The sequence below is a fragment of the Platichthys flesus genome, chromosome 19 (assembly GCF_949316205.1).
Source record: "Platichthys flesus chromosome 19, fPlaFle2.1, whole genome shotgun sequence".
NCBI classification, from domain to species: Eukaryota; Metazoa; Chordata; class Actinopteri; order Pleuronectiformes; family Pleuronectidae; genus Platichthys; species Platichthys flesus.
The window spans coordinates 15,572,758-15,593,022 of NC_084963.1; the positions used below are offsets into that span (position 1 = coordinate 15,572,758).

Genomic DNA, 20,265 nt, shown 5'->3' on the forward strand with positions numbered 1-20,265 from the left:
CGTACAGGAGGATGACGCTGGGGAGGAGGAGGAGGAGAAGGAGGACGACACGATCCATCCGACACAAAGTCCACATGACGCGGTAGCAGCAGCCGAAAGCTGGATAAGACCTCAGGTAGGTGGGCGGGTGTGGGGGATGCTTAGTGGTGTGGATGGTGCTGATGGTGACGGGGGGGGGCACACAGACGTTGATTAGCATCCGTTGCCATATTGATGTTTATAAATGTGCCATCAGTGTTTGCAGGAAGCTGCCCCCCCCCCCCTTCCCATATTTGTTGTACCTCTCCTCGCGTTGTTTTGACAGATGGGCTGCGATTGTTTCTGCAGACAGCCTCGCACGAGCCGTGCACAGTCGAGCCGAGCCGTGTCATCGGCAAAGACAGGCTGCACCCATGCCAATGAATCCAATGCGCTAGAAATGTAAATCAAACTCATATATGGAGCCTGTGTGATGACTACAAGCACACCTCGCCTCCCATTGTGGTATTACATCACAGCTCCTGCATACGTGCATGTCTACGTGTGTCAACACGGGGGGGGGGGGGGGGGGTTGTTGTAGCACAGGAACATAACAACGCGTGGCTTCAGCACGTGAGGGGAATATGAGGCGATGTTTGTGTCTGCAAATGATTTCCCCAAAGGGACAAATCACCCTCAGTGTGCTGGGCTGTCTTCTTAAACCCTCCTGCACAACATGGGACCGACATGGATCCGCAGCCTGTCTTATAGTGAGCTCGTTTTATTATAAACAAGAAGCCTTTATTTCCTATCATCCTCCTTTACGTTACCCTGGAAACCAGCCAAATGCGCCACCGGCATCGTTTATAGCATTTACGTTTGAGAGGCTGCATTAGAATGGGAGAGAAAATGATAACCTACTTTATTAGGGGCTATGCACCATGTGAACAAAGGGAACCCTCTTTACAGGAAGGGACCAACAGATATGATAAACTGCAGGGTATACCTTAAATGATGTCAGATATCAATGGTTCAAATTCCTAAACAATTAAATTAATGACCAACAGCCAATTGATATAATCTGATAATTATGTGGACAAGTGGGCAGTTTATAATCCAGCCCTTAATAATTATAATATACCCTGCTATGTCATATTTCTGCTAATCCTTTAAACCAATATTTATCAATCCTACTGTGTTGTTATTATGTTTGAATCATTTTAACTCCGGCACATATTGCACCCAGATTTCACACATGATTATCGCACAGATATGACTTGAATGGCATAAAAACAAAACTTGAAACTTGAATGAGATGTGACAAACTTTAACAAACCATTTAAACCTTAATGTAAACAAATATAGTGTTAATTGTGTCCAAAGATGACAACATTTTGAAAAACCTTAAAGACAAAAAGATATGTACTTCATCAGCTTCTGAATGAGTGATGTAGTCGGACACAAATACATTGTTTGTGCCAAAGTTTGAAAAGGTACAACACTGATTATCTGTTTATTTAGTCATGAATGTTTATGCCATAGACAAAATATGTTGTAGTGAATGAAGATAGAAAGACTTATGTGTCTGTATGATGTTATTTATAACTTGAACGCGGACACATCATTTAAAAAGTGTGTTGTTGTGTGAGTGCTCTCTGTTTCACTCCAACAACTTCCTGTTCCCAGCAGTTTCCAGGTAAAAATGGCCGTGGAGAAGCGCCTGGCGTTCTCTATTGTGCAGTTCCTACGAGATCAAACACATCGCGGAGCTTTGAATTCGGATGAGCAGGAGAGCCTGGAAGGTAGGTCGACCTGCTGTATCACTTTCAAAGTATAGAGGACACTGCTCTGGTCCTGTCCACTTCATAATGAGCTGAATGTATGTTCTCAGTTCCCTGTCACAATGAAAAGAGAATAAACAGGTTTTCATCTTCAAAGAGATTCATTAATGAACAGAAATCACAGCAGGATGTGCAGTGTGTGTGGTGCTGTGGGTGTGACAGACAGGACCCTTCAAACGTCTTCATCACCATCACAATATGATGCTAGGACCAGTTGTTCAGCTGTTATTTAATCATGAATGTGCTGTCGTTGATCACATTAGAATTATGCTGTCATATGTCACTGATCCTCCACTACAGTTGCGATCCAGTGTTTGGAGACCACCTTTAAGATCAGCTCCAGTGACTGTCACCTCGCCGTGCCTCAGCCGCTGACAGAGATATTCCTCAACTCCCTGCTCAAGGTGGGTTCTGCACAACCCACTGCACCACCGCCTCACCATGGGAGGGAAGTACTGTCTCTGTGTTCACTGTATTTACGAGGCCTGTCCTTAAATGGGCCTATAAAAATAAACACAAAACAGCACAAGATGAACAAACTATGCATGACTCACAAACAGATAAACCGTGATATAACTATAAAATAGAATAAAATGACAAACAGCAGATCACCCATGACCACACGGCTGATTCAGTCTTATTCAGTCTAAAATGATCCATTTGGAACTCAGTGGATAAAGACTTGCATTTTCTTATTTCCCAAACAGAAAAATCTGGTTTGAAAATTTATGAAATGGCACCTGAGCATACTGTTGTTTTTTAATGTTCATGGTGTTTATACAGTACCTGACCTAGTTCAGCTTTTACATCATACATACAGTCAGCGCTGTACATCGTCATGATGCCAGACGATTTGATTTGTCAAACACAGGTCAAAATAATACTCATCTCCATTCACCTAAATGTTGATGTCATCAGTTACAGTATATCTGTTGTTTGCCTGCCAGCAAGTCAAAGCATCCACCATATACAGTATATATATATATTGTTCATTCACGGTATATTCCACATCAGTGATTGTACTTTTTTTCTGTTTGTACTCAGAACGACAACATCACCATCCCAGAGACGTCCCCTTCTCCAGAGAACATAGAGCAAGCGGAGCAGCTAAAGAATGAAGGTAACATTACAACTCACTTACATTCTGGTAAATAATCTTTTCATCTCCAATGGGTTTATGCACTGGAGTGTTTAGTGAACAGAGGAGGGACAGTAGCAGGTCCATGCAGAACTAAATTTACCACACTATTTATTCATGTTAATTATATCATATATCATTATTCAGGTATTGTGATGTCTTCTATGTGTTTTGACCTGAATCTCTCTCAGTACTGATATCAGGCTCAGCAGTGGTAGAGCGAATAGCTGATTAATTGGTTGCTTTGATTGATAGAAAATGAAAAGGAAACTAATTCGATCATTGATAAACTGACTAAATTCAGAGTTTTTTTCAAGCTGAAATGTTCAAAACAAATTGTGGTTCTAACTTCTCCAATGTGAATGTGTCTTAAATTGTGGTAAATGTTGTAAATATGATATAAATGTATTTTTGGTTGAACAAAATATAGCCTGGATGCCAGACGAACTTAGCCCCGCCCACAACCTTTTAGGTCGGGAAGTTCTGACTAGAATTGTGAGTCTGACAACGTCAGGCTAAACAAAATAAGGTTATTTGAAGATAAATATATATATATATATATATATATATATATATATATATATAATGATTATTTCCACTGTTTTCTGATGACAAGCTTGATTTTTTTATAGACCAACAGCCAATAAGATAATTGGGGAAATGCTTATCTGATTAATAAGAAATAATAATTATTGTTTTGCCGCAGCCCTAAGGTTCTTTATAGTTAGTACTGTTAATCTGCCTCAGGTTGAATCGTTGTAAGTCTTACAGCATACATCTCCTTAACCTCATCCTTGACATTTCTCATATGTTGTGTAACTGCAGTCCAAGTCCATGTGTCTGACCTGAAGTGAACGATCCAGTATTTTATTTTTAGGGAATAACCACATGAAGGAGGAGAACTACAGATGTGCGGTGGAGTGCTACACAAAGGCCATCGATCTGGACCTGAGAAACGCTGTGTACTACTGCAACAGGTATTTACATCCACATCATTTCACACTGTTTTGCACGTTCGTCAAAAGTACAGCAGTCAGGCAGAGATGAGACAGGAGTGAGGTACCTGATGTCTTTAGGTTAATGGGATGTAATGTTTTAACTGGACCTGATGGTGCTCGTGAACTGAGTCCCCTCCTTGTGCACGGTGCATACGAACATAATTAAACCAACCAATTGATTTAGGAAACCATAATGTCCTGTGCAGGGCTGCAGCTCACAGTAAACTGGGAAATTACACAGAGGCCACCGTAGACTGCGAGAGAGCCATCGGGATTGATCCGACCTACAGCAAAGCTTATGGACGGATGGGGTGAGTTATAATAATGTAATTTCCTGTTAAAAGAGATAGTGCTATTGAGTTGTTGTGCTCTAAGAGTCTGCTCCTGAACGTTCAGAGGTCTGTGTCTCTCCTCTGTCGCTGCAGGTTGGCTCTAACAGCAATGAACAAGTATCCCGAGGCCATTACCTTCTTTAAGAAAGCTTTGGTTTTAGACCCTGATAATGACACGTACAAATCCAACCTGAAGATCGCAGAGCAGAAGCAGAAGGACGCAACCAGTCCAGTGAGTGATAACACACCCGTCGTCTGTGCCCAAGCAATAAATCCCTCAAAGGATTGGAGTTCTGTTTCTCTTTCCTTCTTTTGTTTCTTCAAATATTATCATGCTGTCGCCACCATGTGCTCTCTCTGCCCTTTATACCCTCTCACAAAAACTCTTACCACTCATATAACACCTACAACCATTACTAATAAATAAACCTCCTTCCTTTTTCAATGTCCTTATTTTTCCCACTCCCTTTTTAATTAAATTAAATTGTATTCATATTATATACATTATCTCAAGGAACTTTACATATTAAGGCCAAGACCCTAAAAATCATACAGCAACCCAACAGTTACCAGAACAAGCTAACACTTTCATTAATGTGGAGAGAAAAGCTCCCTCATTAATTGGAAGAAACCTGGAGCGGAACCAGACACTCACTTTGTTTGTTGTTGTTTTTTCTTTGTGTTGGTCACAACACTGTATAGCAGCATTAGTTATAAAAGATGTAAAACAAGCTGTATTTAGCCCTAATTTTATATCTGACGTGATAATTTTCGTCTGTCTATGAATGTGCTCGACAGGAAGCTGCTGGATTGGGATTTGACATGGCGAGTTTAATCAACAACCCTGCCTTCATTAGCATGGTAAGAGCAGGATTTATAATAAGAGCCCTGCACATGAAACTGGCTGTGTATTAGGAACAATAGAGGCTACGAGCTGTCGGGGAAAGGTACAGTTTGTCCTGGAGACAGGTGTCTTCTGCTTGTCTTGTCACTGGTGGGTTTAAAAATTGATTTTCTTTCTCCCAATTAGTCCAATGAGAGGGACGTTAATGAATAGTTTATTTTAAAGTGGAAAAGGACCTTTCAGAAGACCGACTTATTAGCAGGGCTGTATATATCTTTTCTCCCAAAGTCGCCAAATAAATTGTTGCGATAAAACATGTAGAAAAGACCCGAGTGATTTCAGCTTTGTTTCTTTTCACAGGCGGCAAGTGTGATGCAGAACCAGCAAGTACAACAGCTGTAGGTGTTGGAAGTCCAGTTTTAAAACATGCTCCTCAGACTTTAATGACGTGTGACTCACTGTCACTGTGTCTCTGTGTGGTCAGGATGTCAGGAATGATGACCAACGCAGTCAGGGGTCCTGCAGCGGGAGTGGGGGGGCTGTCAGACATCTCCAGCTTGATCGAAGCGTGAGTTCACTCAACTCAAAACACATTATTTGAGTTATACAGGTGCCATTTATTTTGAGAGAAAAATGTTAAAGATACTGGTAGTTTGACATTTTAACAATTATTACATGGAAATTGTGTAAAAATTACAAAAGAAACCACCCTATCTTGCAATGTTTAAAAGGCAAAATGTACCTGGTTCTGTCCTTCACCAAGTTTCATGGAAATCCATCTGATTCTTTCAGTTTTTTTCATGATTTGACTTACAATCAACCCCAACCTACAAATGACGATAGACAAAAACAAATCCTTTTTTGAATCCAGACGGAAAACCGTAACCTTTTTTTACACTTTGAATCTTTTAACCTCTTTTATTCTGCTCTTTTTAATCTCGGATATTTTTGATTTGAATCGACGTCTTTTCATTTTCTCTCTGTCCCTGTACAACCTTGACTCCACTCATGTGAATGAAATGGGATTTACAAATAAAACTGCCTTTCCCTTCACATCCACACTGTGGCACTTCACTGTGTGAAAGCTTCTAAGCACCATTAAGTGGTCCGAGACAAGTTGGAACAGCTAGTGTTATAACTGTTTAATTATGTAATGGCAGCGATGCCCAAACAGACAAACAACAGTGACTCCTCTTAATCTTTATCCCAGTAAACCCAGCATGTTGAGAAGCTTTCGGTTGTATCAGGTTTTATCTGTTCTGTAATCGTGAGAAGATAAAATCGGAGCTGTCACACGTTCTTTCACACATTCAGTTGGAATATACTGTAGATGTCATCTTGCTCTGTCTCTCTCGCTCTCTCTCTCTCTCTGTGGGAGCTGTTGTTTTGGCCGAAAGCAATTCAGCAGGTAAACACAGTAATCTCATCTCTGTGTCAGGGGACAACAGTTTGCTCAGCAGATCCAGCAGCAGAACCCCGAGCTGATCGAGCAGCTGAGGAACCACATCCGGAGTCGTTCCTTCAGCGGCAGCGCAGAGGAGCACTCATGATCCATTCAGGTCATTTTCCCTTTTTCACTCCGTCCAGATCTCGTGCCCACGTCTGCTCCTGTGACAACATCTCCTCCACTGGTTCCCACTCCCTCAGCCATGCATTTAAAAAAACAACTCCTCACTAGGGTTGAAAAATTCCGGGAATATTCAAAGCTGGAAACTTTCTATGGGATAAACTGGAAATTGTGTGGGTAATTTATACTAACTTTACTAACCTTGTCATATACAGACATAAATATAAACATTTAGTTTTGTCATAGGCTGATTTGAGCCCTGAGGAAACTTTGGGCACGCTTCTGCATCTTTATGTCATTCTTACCGTAGGTCTTTGCACAGTATTTGCAAATGTACACAGCCTTTCCTTCTACATTGGCTGGGGTTGAAATGTCTCCACACAGGAGATAGTGCATTTGGCAATGCTCTGTAGCATAAGATGAGAAAAAAGCTTGTAAAAAACACTAAAGAAATGCCCGAGATATAAATAGTTGGCCAATTGGAATCGTCTTTAAAAATATTTTACAATTGATGGATAAATGAATAGAAATAGGCCAGATGAACAGATGAACAATCCTCAATCAGCTTGTTAATATATTCCCCCCGGTAATATTATCAAAACTTACCTGACTAGTCCTGCACACTACAGCAGGCCTCAATAGCCCTGCTGTAGTGTGCAGGAAGCTGGCAATTATCTGTGCATGTGATGGAGAAAAGCACAGTGGAGGGTTGAAATTCAACGTGCAGCATGTGTTGCATTCCATATATCTTTAAAATAGAGTTTTGAATGATGTTTTTAGTGCACAGCGCTTAATTTGTGTAATTTTTTATTCATTTTCAAAATTCCCCAAATTCTAGAGCTGAATATTCCCATGGAAAATTTCCGAAAATTTACCAGAAATGTTCTGCTCCTTTGCAACCCTACTCCTCACCCACACAGCCCTCCACAACCAGGCTCCTTCCTGCCTCACAGACATGCTCCACCACCAGTCACCCTGACACAGCCTCCCCTCCATACCACACAGGGCCAAGCATCAGACCTGGGGGGACAGAGCTCTCTCAGAACACAACACATCAGAGAGACTCTGACTCAAAACTCACCTTTTCAATGAGTGACAATGTTTTGAATTTACTGCGTATTGTAGTCATTTTTAAACTCTTTTAATAATTTGTAAAGAGTGTCCTTGAAAGCGCTTCACAAAAAGAACAGAAAATGTATTGTTATCATTACTTCCAATATTTAAAACTAAATCCGACGTAAAAATGTGTTAAATACGAATTCATATTAACATGAATTATTTTCTTCTATTCCAGCCTCACGTTTATTTTTTTATTTTTTTCCAAGGAAGGGCAACCATAAGGCGCGATTACAATCTCTACACCCATTTCTGAAGGCAGAGACGAGGATGGGGGTTGAAGGCACTTTACTGTGACTGAGGGCTCTGTGGGGCGGATGGACGAGCGAGCCCGGAGGCTGGACCACGAAGCGGAGCATCCCACACACATTTAGGGCGAAACATCTCATCGTAAAAAAGATTAAAAAAAAAAAGAGGCAGAACATGAGTAAATACTTTCTTCAGAGCTTTTACCGCAGAGGTCTTGTATTACATGTGATGAATTTCTCTCTTGGTGTCATGAGTCGAGGATGCTTCTGTCTGTAAATCACGATGGACAGTGAGGGGGGTGGGGGGGTGGGGGGTTAGGAATGAACTTTTACAGCATTGCAGGGAACATTTCACCCTTTTGTTCTGGTGCAGCACCCATAGAACATCAGGTTTACAGCTTTGTTTGTATATTGCATATTGTTTGACATTATTTTTGTAGACAGGGCACACCGTTATATATTCAGTGCTAGATCACGTCAGACACACACCACTGCTTCTAAATGAGCACGACTCAACTTTTCAGACAACAGTGTAATTGTATAGCAGTGTTATATACAGCCTGCGTTGTGTTGTCATTGCACTTTAGCAAACACCCCCCCCCCCCTCCTTTTGAAGCCCCCACTTGATTCTCCATCAACTTGTAACGACTGATTCAGATTGATCAGTTTGCATGCACTCAAATCTGGTGTTTGAGGTCAGATGCTTTATGGAAACTTATAGCTATGCTAAGGCAGCACAATGTTTTGTCTAAAATATGTGAATAAACGTCTTGGAAATTGATTGATCGTGCACTCATGCTTTTTTGCCTTCTGTATTTATCATTATTAAATGACATGTTTAATGCTACAAGGAGTAAATCATTCCTCAGATATGCTCATAAACCAAAAATGCTACTCGTACCATAGTCTATAAAGTGACCATTTAACATTGTAAGATTAAGTCTTAAGAAACCTTTTTATTAAAGCACTCTTTTCTATCTCTCGAGCATTTTCAAGACAACTAGAAATACGGCACAGCGGCTGTATAGCTCCATCTTGCATTCATGAGGTCACCTTGACCTTTGACCATTCAAATCAAATTAGTTAATACGTGAGTCTAAGTGAACATTTGTGGAAAATTTGAAAGGATTCTCTCGAGGAGTTCTTATATAAGAGATGATACAAGATGAGAAAGTGTTGGAACATCAAAGTCACCTTCATATTCTAATCATTTCATCCTTGAGTGCGAGAGAATGTTTGTACCAGATTTAAAGAAATTCCTTCAAAGCGTTCTGAGATATCATGTTCAGATGAGACAGGCGTACATGCAACCCCAAAAACATTAAACTTCAGGCCAGTGGCTGTCGCCAGTGCAGGCATAAAAACCACAGTGGACCATGAAATAGGTTTTTAAAATCAACAGGTATTTAAAGATTACAGAGATTTTATTAACATTTATGCACATTTACATTATAATTCAAACAACAAGGTGATCGTTTAATTCATATTATTCACAATTTCTTTTAAAATATAGCATTATCCACTTAGGTTGCAAAAAAAGAGTGAAATGCATAATTTCACAGTTGGTCCACTTATGTCTAAAATGCAAAAAAAGGTTGATAAAACTTCTAGCACTCGTTGCTCGTATATTGGCAGACCACACACACTTGTGCAATGTCATCGTATTCGTACGTCCTCTTCAGAAATGTGTCCGTCAGTCTCAGTCCAGAAATACTCTGAAACAGAGACAAATGTGATGTTAATAAGCAGCAACAATATTAGATTGCAGCATTATTATGATAGTCTTTCTATAAAGATCATCTCGTACCTGCAGACCCTGCACAGACGAGAGGAGTGTGAGGGGCAGAGAGAGGAAGGCAGCAGGACTAAGTTTTCCCAGCTGACGCCCTGATACACCGCACCAGTGGATCGACCTTGTGTTACACATCTCCAGCTCCAGGTCCATGGTTCTTTCACTGCAACAGAAGGGCTGGAAATTACAGGTGTGAAAGAAGCCTTGGAGGAAAGGACCAAAAGAAATCCAGATAAAACTGACCCATGGGTTGTTTCTTTTGCAGTAGGTTATTAAAAAGTCTTTAGTCAGCTCCCTTAAATTGTAATGTGCAGTAAAACTAACTGGATCAAGTGTAAACAATGCTAAAAACATTTAAACCTGGGTTCGGACCATGGTCTAACCTCTCAGGTGTTAAAACAGTCTACTGGACTGTGGGACTGTTACCTGCAGTTGGTGATTTTACAGATAATATCAAAAGGCTCTTCAAGGTTGACAGTGTCAGGAATCATCTCCAGAGAAAGCCTGATATCTCCATAACCTGGAGCCTGGAGGACACACAAGCAGAGGAACATCATGAGAATAAACATTTAAAGAGTGAGATTATTTGATTTAAACTGCACATCCACATCAAGACAGAATCCTGATACCATTCTTTGTAGCTGACTGGTCTGTAACCTCCCCCTCTCCCCGAGATTGGTCTTCCACACTATGTCGAGCTTCCCTATCACTGTCACACCCTTGATGACGCCGGCCTTCTCTGCATACTCCGGCTTTGGCTTCAGGCAGTACAGGTACTGCCGTGTGTCCATGGGCTGCAGGTAGGACATTTTGCCGAACGTGGACTCCCTGGCAGGGGAAACGTTACAGACGTGAGCAAATGTTAAAGCCAACAAATGAATATATTCACCCATTTTTCTGTAGTAACATCAACAAGGAGGAATCCACATGCTGTTACCCCAGATCTCCAGATGAGACCATGTTGAGCTCCGTGACGTTGTACATCATGGAGGGCTCTAGAGAGACCTTCTCCATGAACATGGGTGAGGTGGTGATGTTCTGGATCTGAGCCTCCAGGAACACTTCATCTGTCTGGAGCAGAGACGACAGGTATCAAACCAAAATTTGCTGCTTCGCTCCCAAATAAGCACAACTGCATATCTCCAAGGCGAACTGAGCAACGCTTAGATCTTATGTATTAGGATTACAAAGAGGGGTTAGGCTTATGTAAAGTCCTACTGCCTTAAAAGATATGTTCACTTTTTTTTCAAGACAGTCTTAAAACAATAGTCACATTCTCGTTTGTACCTTTGGAGATTTATTTCTCCCTGTAATTATCCTCCTGGCTATAAAGAGACACTTTCCTAAAAGATTTCACTGCTTCTCAAGTTACGACACAAGTAGGCCTCATTATAAGTTGTTGTTTTTAGGATGATGACTATTCATCCACAGACGCTAAGCATCAATACCGTACCAGGAAACAGAAAAATGGAAATTTAAGTCTTTTAGCACATTTCTGTGGGCTTTTGACCCTGTTCAGACCAGATATTATTATCAGTCCTGTGTAATCAGATCAGACGTGTTTAGCACTATGTCTGTCAGTTCACACCTAGAATGTCTTCTAAGCTCTGAGTACAGATGTGAACATACCCAAGACCCTTTGAGACGCAGTTGACATCTATTCACCAGAACCTCACTGGAAGGTGGTCTGCTGACCGAGTCGTTTGTTCACACCAACAAACAACTCGGTCAACTCAACTGATGTTCCCTGACCTGCTTAAGTTTCACAATGAACCAAAAATATGTTTACTCTACTCAGCGAATTTATTCTTGTCTACCATTGACCACATGTTAATTTTCTACCAGATTTTTCTATACCATCTTTTCATAGCCAGCATGGACAGGAGGGATAATTACCGAGAGCTTCACCCTTTTGATGTACTGTAAATATGATGATTATGTGAATAATTTCTATGATTGACGTGAAAAAAGGTAAACCTTTCCTTTAAGCTACATTTAAGGTGATTGGAGTTAACATTTATATACCAGACGACAACTTTAGACATATAAACACTCATTAGATAATCTCAACTCTATTACGTTTGCTCAGTGGACCTTTGAGGACAGAGTTAGTACAGGTGTTGAACAGCAGACTGCTCAGCAGTGGTTGCACGATGACTGATCTGAAGTCTTTCAGTGAGGTCTCGCAAGCATCAACTAGTTGTTTGATTTGAACCAATCACGTTATTCAAAGCAGCCACATAATCTGCATCTGAGAGGAGAGGAAGTGAATGATTGCTTTATTATTCTGTCACCTTCAGCAGATTGTTGTGGAACCAATCTATATCTAAGACACACAGACACACTGCTACTGACCGAGGGGGTTTTAGTTCTTCAAAAAACCTCTGCAGAGCAAAGGCCTGTGGGGAGTCAACCCACATTAATATCACTCTAGCTAATCTTAAATTTTGGTATCATTATTGACAACCAATAAGTTACACCCATTGATTGATGAAAATAAGAAACTAAACATTTGCATTCAATTGATAATTAATAAAATTAGATGAAATTGCAATATTAAAGGATAGATCCTTATAATCCTGTGCTATAATACACAGGGGTTAGGGCCACTCTGCATGGTTCTATATTAGATTTAGATTTAACATATTCTATTTAAGTAGATCTGATATGAAGATAGGTTGATTGACATTGTTTGTGGGATGTGGGGAGTAAATGTATCAATTGTATATTTTGTTTTGCTTCATATATGTTTGTGGGTTCTTGTTTTATTTATATCCAAAACGTCTTTAAACATTATTTACTATCAGTGTTAATTATAATGTAACTACAACTAACATTCACTATACTTTGCTGACATGATTGGTTCTGACGTAGTTAATCGAGGTAAAAATATCTAATCAAGCACCACATGACTTGAAATGGGCCTGTGTGATTCCTGGTTTAATATAGCCAATTAGTTGATGCTTCAGGAGAGTGAGACTCAGTGGTGTCTACAGCCGTCACATACAGTGCAACCTCTACTACACAGGGAGATACAATGAGAGAGAAGCAGAGATTAGTTCATGCCTGCAATCAAAAGCAGAACTGACCATGAACCATTCTGAATGAGGTTAATGTTAAGTCACAGCGCTGAGCGTCTCCGTTTCATGCAAAGCAATTCCAACCAAAACCTGAAACCTCACATTATTACAAACACTATCATCAAATAGATTCACTCCATTAACTAGGAATGATTGAATAATGAATTAGCATATGAAGAAAAGTAAGTTGGGTTTTATCACCACTGACAATCATCAGACTGTAATTAGTTTGAAAACAATGTAAACTTAAATCGGATGAGCATTTGATAAACATCATCATGTCTGTAATTTAATGATATTAATCTCAATGAAAAGAGAATGTCAACAATCATAGAGGAAAAATGATCATCTCCCCAATAAGGATATATTCTGTAATCAATCTAGTTCCCCCACCCCCCACCACAATTTGACCCCACACACTTCAATTAGGAAGTCCAAGCCCTGTGTAGGATGAGTTTGCAGGAAAGCATGAGCGTCCAACGAAAGGGCAAAAGGACAATAATGGAAAGTTCATGTCGAGGACTAACGGGTTAGAATGAATCAAGAAACTTTGTTTAGCTTTAACAGTCGAGCGGATTTTCCAACACTGATGAATCACTTTCCATTTTTCTACTTTGCTCCTTTCTGATGGGCCCAGAAAGACAAAACAAGTCTGTTGCACCAAAAGGATTGAGAGACATTAACGTTCAGCCATGAGAACAGAAGAAACAATTACCACAGAACTGAGGTCACTCTAATGGAGAAAATAAAATACAAGACACAATAAACAAATGAAGTTACATGCCAACGATGATGACAATGAATATTTGCAGACTAATATAAAATGCTACTGATATGAAAATGAGGAAAAGCAAAAACATCTAGCAGGAAAACCCTTCATCTCCAGGTTTTCAGATTTCTGTAGAATCATCTTTTTCTGGAGGTGTAAGGCTTTTTCCATGAGACCAATCACACACTAACTCTCTCTATAAGCATATAGAATGTTTCCTATGAAATACGATCTGAAGCATGTTACACATGCCCCATAAGAACTTGCATGTCATACAATACAGTTCTTCTATTTGCAGGACGACGTGTTGAAAGATGTGCAGCAGCACTTTCTATCTCATCCATTATCCTGCTGCAGCTCCTGCTGCCCGTGGTATTTCAAAGCGGCTGACTTACCTCCGCATTGTAGAACTTCGTCTTCACATCCAGCGGCTTCAAAACCTGATTGAAAATAGATTGGAGACTGAATGTTGTCGTTTTCTCACACTGTGTCTCCATTGGCAGGGACGAAAAAGGAATAATTTCCATGCAAATATATTTCAATATGAATCTTTAGGTAGGAAATGGAAATACAAGGCTTCCCTAAAATGTCACCGGCTGCAACTTGCTCACAAACTGAGGGCTGAAGACTGAAATAAACCAACTGCACGGCACACATGGGAATGGCATTTGCTCTGTTGTAGACCTGTGACATTTCTCAGGCCTCCTCAAAGCTTCAAGCGAGCTTACCACTGTCGTCTAATGAGAACGCTCAAATATTACCTACCTGGAATTTGAAGAACTTCCGAAAATATAGCTTCTCCCCATATTGTGTTGTGTAACTGACTGCACAGACTAAGCTGGACATTGGGACAGAGGAAATAAACAATTAGAATAGCAACAAACACAACAAATGCTGGTTTTAGATATAAACTGATAATAAATCGGGATAATCTCCAGACATTCCCCAGCGGGGCTGTGAAAATGCAAGTTTCCCAGAGAGAGGCTTAAGACCTTCTCCACAGTTTCTCCAGCCTGCTCCCATGGTAAAAACTATAGATTAAAAAAAATGAGTCCATGTTAGAACACAGCTGGAGATTCTCTTCAGGATTCACGAGTGGACTTGTTGATGTACCAAATACTAGAGATCATGATGGACTTGACTTCCCTTTAAACTTCGTAAACAAAAATAACCAAAGAGTAGGAAAGAGGTGAGTGAGCTTGTCGTGTGTGTCTCCCATAGTCTCAACATCCTGGGTTCAATCCGTATATATTTAAGTAATTCCATTTCAGTCTCCCCACATGCCCAACACAGTTCGGTTTAATCCAGTTCAAACAACGAAAAACTGACACACAAAATAATCCATTGCAGGTTTGCTGCGGGTAAAAAAAATTTAATAGGATGATAGTTTTGGGTTTAGGGTTAGAATAAAATAAGGGCTTAAATAATCTAATTTATTTTGTCAACATAGATAAATATTACACGTGGTAAAAAACTCACATGTGAGTTCCGATTTCTTTGACTTCGTGATGTATGACATCATCGATGCAGCTTTCGGGTTTGAGCTCGGCTACTGCAGAGTTTGACGCAGAGAGGTTGAGTCTCTGTGAGCTGGTCTGGAGGTCAGCCTGGGAATGATCACATGCCATCACATATTGCATCACATGACAATAACTTGTAAAAAAGACGTGAGAAGTGTATAATACATGGGTTTTTTTAACACTACCTTCACAAGAATGTCCTTCACAACTTGGTTGCTGTCATTGTGCACACTGATGTAACTGGAGAAAGTCTCCCCGAGGAAAATATTTCTGTGTAATGCAAAGATGTGGGAAAGTCAATTCACAGTCAAATCTAAACCTTCCTTTATAAAATTAACTTCCAGCTTTTTTATTTCTTAGAATTTTGTAATTACCCAAAGTTCTGTGGTAATGTGAGCATCTCCCCGAGCATTAATGTCTCGGCTCCCTTAATGGTGGAGGGGTCCTCTCTCATAAGTTGACCGAACAAATCCCCTGCAGAGAAAAAGATATTAAGCATGTGTCAAGTTTGTAACATGTCAGTGAATTTGCGTCATCTTCTACCGAGAGCATTAAAAAAACACTGGACGGAATGATGTCTTGGCACAGTAAATAATGTCCGAACAAGAGGGACGAAGGAATTAATCTAACACATAGTGTCCAAATAAGTTTTGTGTAAGTAATTATAATTCCAATCAGAGGACAAGACATATTTGACCCCTGAAGCTGATAGGTTGGAGGCCATGACTTGAAGATGCCACAGCAATTCATAGCCTCATGTTACCTCACATGAAAAATAATACCAATGACGTCACTCAGTGAAGTTTAGATTTACACATAAACAAAGCGGGATTGATCTGTACAAGCAAACACACAGAGTTAATATCAATCTGATAAAGAGTTCAACCAGTGCATTCCCAATTGAGCGGCTGAGGTCGTATTTTTCCTTTCGAAAGCTGTCCGAGCCTGAGAGAAAACTAGCTGAGCCTGACATGACCCTGGCAGGCTCTCTGTGTTTTGCGCCTGAACCTGACCCCAGATGCACCTGATGTACGCTTGTGTGACCCTGTCCCTGACATGTATGGTCATTTTAGAATTGTAAGGTCTTGATCCTTACCATGTAAAGCCCCTTGAGATAATGTTAGCTAAACAAATTTAATTGTAAAAAATTGTTTGTTATTGTAAAGGTAGTACCTACACAATTACGTAACCTTACAACTTAAAATCCTCTTACATTCCCCTCCCACCTCACAGTAAATCTGCAGGTATCAACTACAACATTAAAAATATCACTGTGCATTTAAATAACACTAACGTCTCCATTATATGCTCAGCTTTTGAGCATAAAATGAGACTTGAATTTTGCCCTTTAACTAACATAATCATATTCAGGACAAGTACGTCTGTACATTTTGCCCAGCCTGCAGGTGGGAGGATATATGTAGGCGATAGACACTCTTTGTTTTTAATAATGGTAACTTCAGTTTTATGAAAGTGGTTTCAAAGCAGAAGAGCTTTTATTGGGTTCAAATTTCTGTCCTTCAGTTCATCAACGAGACCACATGTCACTACATTTGTTGACCATTTCACTGACTAATACTAACAATAATACTATGAAGACACCATTAAGACTATTTCATTTACATGAATCTCTAATATGAATAATTACAATGACATCGACATGAGTGAGTCAAATTGATGGTAATATCCGATTCAACCAATTCATCTTTATGCTTATAAAGAAACTGATCTCAACTTTTATAAATAGCGATCCTACCTGGAAGTGACAGTGTGAGAAATGGTTTATGTGGAGCTCAGTTACTGGTGCAGGGACCACATTGCTCTGTGCTGTGCTCCACCAGAGGCAAATACAAATACTCCATCTATAAGAATCTATAATGCAGATGTACACAAGGTCTAAAGCAAATGCTACAAGAAATTAAATACAAAATGTACCAGAAAAAGACTTAAGATTTAATTTCTGTTTAGTTTTCAAATGCTTGTTTACACACTATTTACATAGTAACATAATATTTTATTAGATCAAAAAATATTTAACAGCATTCTCTGCTGACCCCTTCAATAATATTTTAAAGACCGGGTGGGACAGGAATAGGGATAGGATAGAGTTAACTTGAATGACCCCAAGGGGGGGAAGAGGTTTGCCATCATAAAGCAAAAACATTCCAAAACGTCGACAGAAACATAAGCCTTTCACACATGAATACTTCAACAGGAGATTCTCCACTCAGATGCGTTCAAAACAAAGTCTCAGGAGCGTTCAGGTGAGGGGGGCTATAGCAGGCAAAGGAAAAGTATAAAGGTATAACTTTCAAATTCTACTGCAAAGATCAGGTTTGGGTTCACAGCACATCGACACCGGCGATGGCACTTATCACTGAACACACTCGACATCTTCGTCTGTGTATGACACCACCTATTTATCCTGAGATATTTGTGTTGTTTTAATTTTATCAATACAGTCAAATGATTAGAACAAAGAGATGAAAACTGCTTCAAATATACTAAACAGAATTTTTGTACTTATGTTCATGTTTGCGTTTCTTGCCTATTCTTTTTAGCACGACTATGAGCCATGTGATAAACTAATTATTACCATAGTTTATAGGTAATTGATACGCTGCTTCTAATAATGACTCATGAGCTATTTCATGTCTTTAGATAACTAAACTCTGGAGACGTTTATATGAATTCATGGAAGTTCTCAAGCCTTACATTTCCTTCAGGCTCAGTGTTTGTTAGCTGTCTCTCACCTGGCAGATCCCGATCCTCACACGTCACTGGCAAGTTTGTGAAGAGCGTTGGTTTGGTCAACCGCATCACTGTGAAGGGAATAAGTGACGGTGGCAAGTTAGTTAGTTGCCATGATTTATGTTTTCACATATTTGTTGTACAGTTTTATCGGTGACAGTTATCTCTCCCACTTCATGAGCATATCCTAGTGTCAGTAACAAGTAGCAACCAAGTGTCAAGTGCATGCAGGTTTTGTTTTACCTAAAGTTAAGTAAAGTTCAACTATTGTTTTATGCACTGGGTCTGAACGTCAATGTAATCATCTAGAGTAGGGTTGCAAGTTATGATCATCTATTTACTGATTATTTTTGTTTCACAATACTCTGTAAAAAACAGTAAAATTATTTAATTATATTTTCTTTTCAAGCAACTTTGCAAAATCTGACGATATTTAGTTTTTCAATTATGTTTAGATAAAAATAAGCAACCGTTTCACATGTTAGAACCAACCAAATTTTGGCATTTCTGCTTAAAATGTTTTTAAGAGAAGATGCCAGTTACTTTTCACTTAATTGGATAATTACTTGTTTTTACTAATTTATAATGTAATTACTACCTGTTGCAGCTTTACTCTAAAGCAGTCTTGCAAAGCCCAGTGTCATCATCTTAGGTAGACTGAGGAAATGATGTAGTGTGGATATAACAATTCTTTTTATAGCTTTACACTTTATTATATTATACTATATATTATATTTCAGTGCAAGGATTCCAAAAAACTGTGTAAACCATTACAAACTCCTGATGTGGCTTAGGCCTGCAAATAACAAATATCTAATTGTTGTATTTTGTATTAAGTTATAACTATCAATTGAAGACAGTATTTTTATAACAAACAAAGCAATTGTTCAGTCAAGCAAATGACAGAAAAGAGGCAAATGGCTGTCACACGTTCACAGAAGCAGAATGTGACTTCTTTATTGCAGATTTTTGGCTGAAAAAAAACTCCAAACCCTAAAGATTGATCGATGTCTGATGATAAGGTTTCTTTCAATTGACTAATCGATTACTCCGAAACCTTTTTGATTTAAACCAGCGGCAGAAGACAACAACTATATTTACTGGTCCCACATTTACAAACTGGGATCTGGTGACACAGTCAGGATGTTGAAATATTGAACAGCCGAACACATGATTTGTCATCTCTTCTGCCATTATGACGTAGCTCCTGCTAGCAGATTGGAAATACTACAAGGACGAGAAAAATACTATTTAAAGATACGAGTGCCACAAACTGTCTTAATGATACATTCTGAAACGTAAACGTCTGACACTGTTAGCACTGTTAGCAGCTAACAGCAACAACAAATGACAGCAAGCTGCTACATGAACTCATCTATTTCACTCCTGAAACAATTTTATACAATCTATACATTGTTTTTATGACTCTAAAATACCTTTTAATGCGAGCAGGTGTTCCTGTTTAGCCTGAGTTACATCCATTTTAACAGAGGGAACTGTCTTATCGGGGAGAAATCAGCTGCTAATGCTAATACTGCTGCTGCTGCAGTTTAGCCCGACAGGAGACAGTGCTCTCTTCGTCTGTTGATTTGGGACGCTCTCAATGTGCAATACTGCCTCTCACAGTCCGTGGTGTGTATTACAACAAATCCGTTATTGGTGTGTCTCTAATTATAATAATATGACAATATTGTTTATTATTAATAAAATACATATAATTATAAAAGATAATACAAAGTAAGATCATAAAAATGTAACTTTTAAAATGGGAGTGAATTTTAAATAATTTACCTTTGTACCACAAACGCCAAAGTTGTGATGAAAAATAAATATATTTTTTTTATTTTTGGTTCATGCCTTACTTGTTAAGTTCAGTTAATAAGAATATGTCAACTCATCACACCATTTAAAAACTGCATGAGAAGCTAACATATAGTAAGAATTAATAGATTCTATAGGTAGAATATTCTCAGCATAATACGTAATTACCCTATAAACAATTGTTGGAATTGAATTAGTCCCTGAGTAAAACACCCCATGCAGATGTTGCACTACACTGACATCTAACGGCACATGCATGTATTACACTAGTGTGAAACAAACAAAGCTTTCGTTTATCTGTGTAATAACAAAAAGTGACTCATATTATTAACAGTAACAACTACAACGATACTACTGAGACTTCAGAACAGCCATATATTGTTAATGAAGTATTCTACACAGTAATTCTACCCTATTAATCAATTAGATTAAGTTATTTTCCTCTTCTGGAGGCCAGGGACGGAAATGACCAGATCTCACAGGGGTTTCA

The 20,265-nt window shown here is 39.2% G+C and overlaps 2 protein-coding genes across 5 annotated transcripts; one reads left to right on the top strand and one right to left on the bottom strand.

Annotated features, from left to right (window-relative positions):
- The first annotated feature begins 16 nt into the window (after positions 1-16).
- Positions 17-8,823, top strand: sgtb (small glutamine rich tetratricopeptide repeat co-chaperone beta). 3 transcript variants are annotated; one of them, XM_062413427.1, is made up of 12 exons: positions 17-115; positions 1,648-1,760; positions 2,100-2,203; positions 2,844-2,919; positions 3,815-3,914; positions 4,142-4,246; positions 4,361-4,499; positions 5,066-5,128; positions 5,472-5,509; positions 5,596-5,679; positions 6,550-6,670; positions 8,004-8,823. In XM_062413427.1, exons 2-11 carry the CDS (start codon positions 1,661-1,663, stop codon positions 6,659-6,661), a joined length of 921 nt encoding a protein of 306 aa, XP_062269411.1. In that variant the 5' UTR covers positions 17-115; positions 1,648-1,660; the 3' UTR covers positions 6,662-6,670; positions 8,004-8,823. The 3 variants fall into 3 exon arrangements, with proteins under 3 accessions (XP_062269411.1, XP_062269412.1, XP_062269410.1); XM_062413428.1 differs by having other exon boundaries at positions 18-115; positions 1,645-1,760; positions 7,973-8,823; XM_062413426.1 differs by having other exon boundaries at positions 19-115; positions 1,645-1,760.
- Positions 8,824-9,424: 601 nt separating this feature from the next.
- Positions 9,425-19,531, bottom strand: trappc13 (trafficking protein particle complex subunit 13). Of its 2 annotated transcripts, XM_062412904.1 has the most exons (13): positions 19,391-19,531; positions 17,957-18,025; positions 15,578-15,677; positions 15,389-15,473; positions 15,163-15,290; positions 14,449-14,521; positions 14,079-14,123; positions 13,630-13,647; positions 10,772-10,905; positions 10,464-10,662; positions 10,261-10,361; positions 9,850-9,997; positions 9,425-9,757 (listed from the first exon to the last, which is right to left on the bottom strand). In XM_062412904.1, exons 1-13 carry the CDS (start codon positions 19,434-19,436, stop codon positions 9,650-9,652), a joined length of 1,254 nt encoding a protein of 417 aa, XP_062268888.1. In that variant the 5' UTR covers positions 19,437-19,531; the 3' UTR covers positions 9,425-9,649. The 2 variants fall into 2 exon arrangements, with proteins under 2 accessions (XP_062268888.1, XP_062268889.1); XM_062412905.1 differs by lacking the exon at positions 13,630-13,647.
- Between the last annotated feature and the right edge of the window lie 734 nt (positions 19,532-20,265).

Coding starts and splice junctions, on each gene's coding strand:
- sgtb (XM_062413427.1), top strand. CDS start 1,661: ATGGCCGTGGAGAAGCGCCTGGCGTTCTCTATTGTGCAGTTCCTACGA. Junction 5,129..5,471: donor ACCCTGCCTTCATTAGCATG/GTAAGAGCAGGA, acceptor TTCTTTTCACAG/GCGGCAAGTGTGATGCAGAA. Junction 5,680..6,549: donor ATCTCCAGCTTGATCGAAGC/GTGAGTTCACTC, acceptor TCTCTGTGTCAG/GGGACAACAGTTTGCTCAGC.
- trappc13 (XM_062412904.1), bottom strand. CDS start 19,436: ATGGATGTAACTCAGGCTAAACAGGAACACCTGCTCGCATTAAAAG. Junction 18,026..19,390: donor ACACCTGCTCGCATTAAAAG/GTATTTTAGAGT, acceptor TTCCCTTCACAG/TGATGCGGTTGACCAAACCA. Junction 15,474..15,577: donor ACATTACCACAGAACTTTGG/GTAATTACAAAA, acceptor TGCATTACACAG/AAATATTTTCCTCGGGGAGA.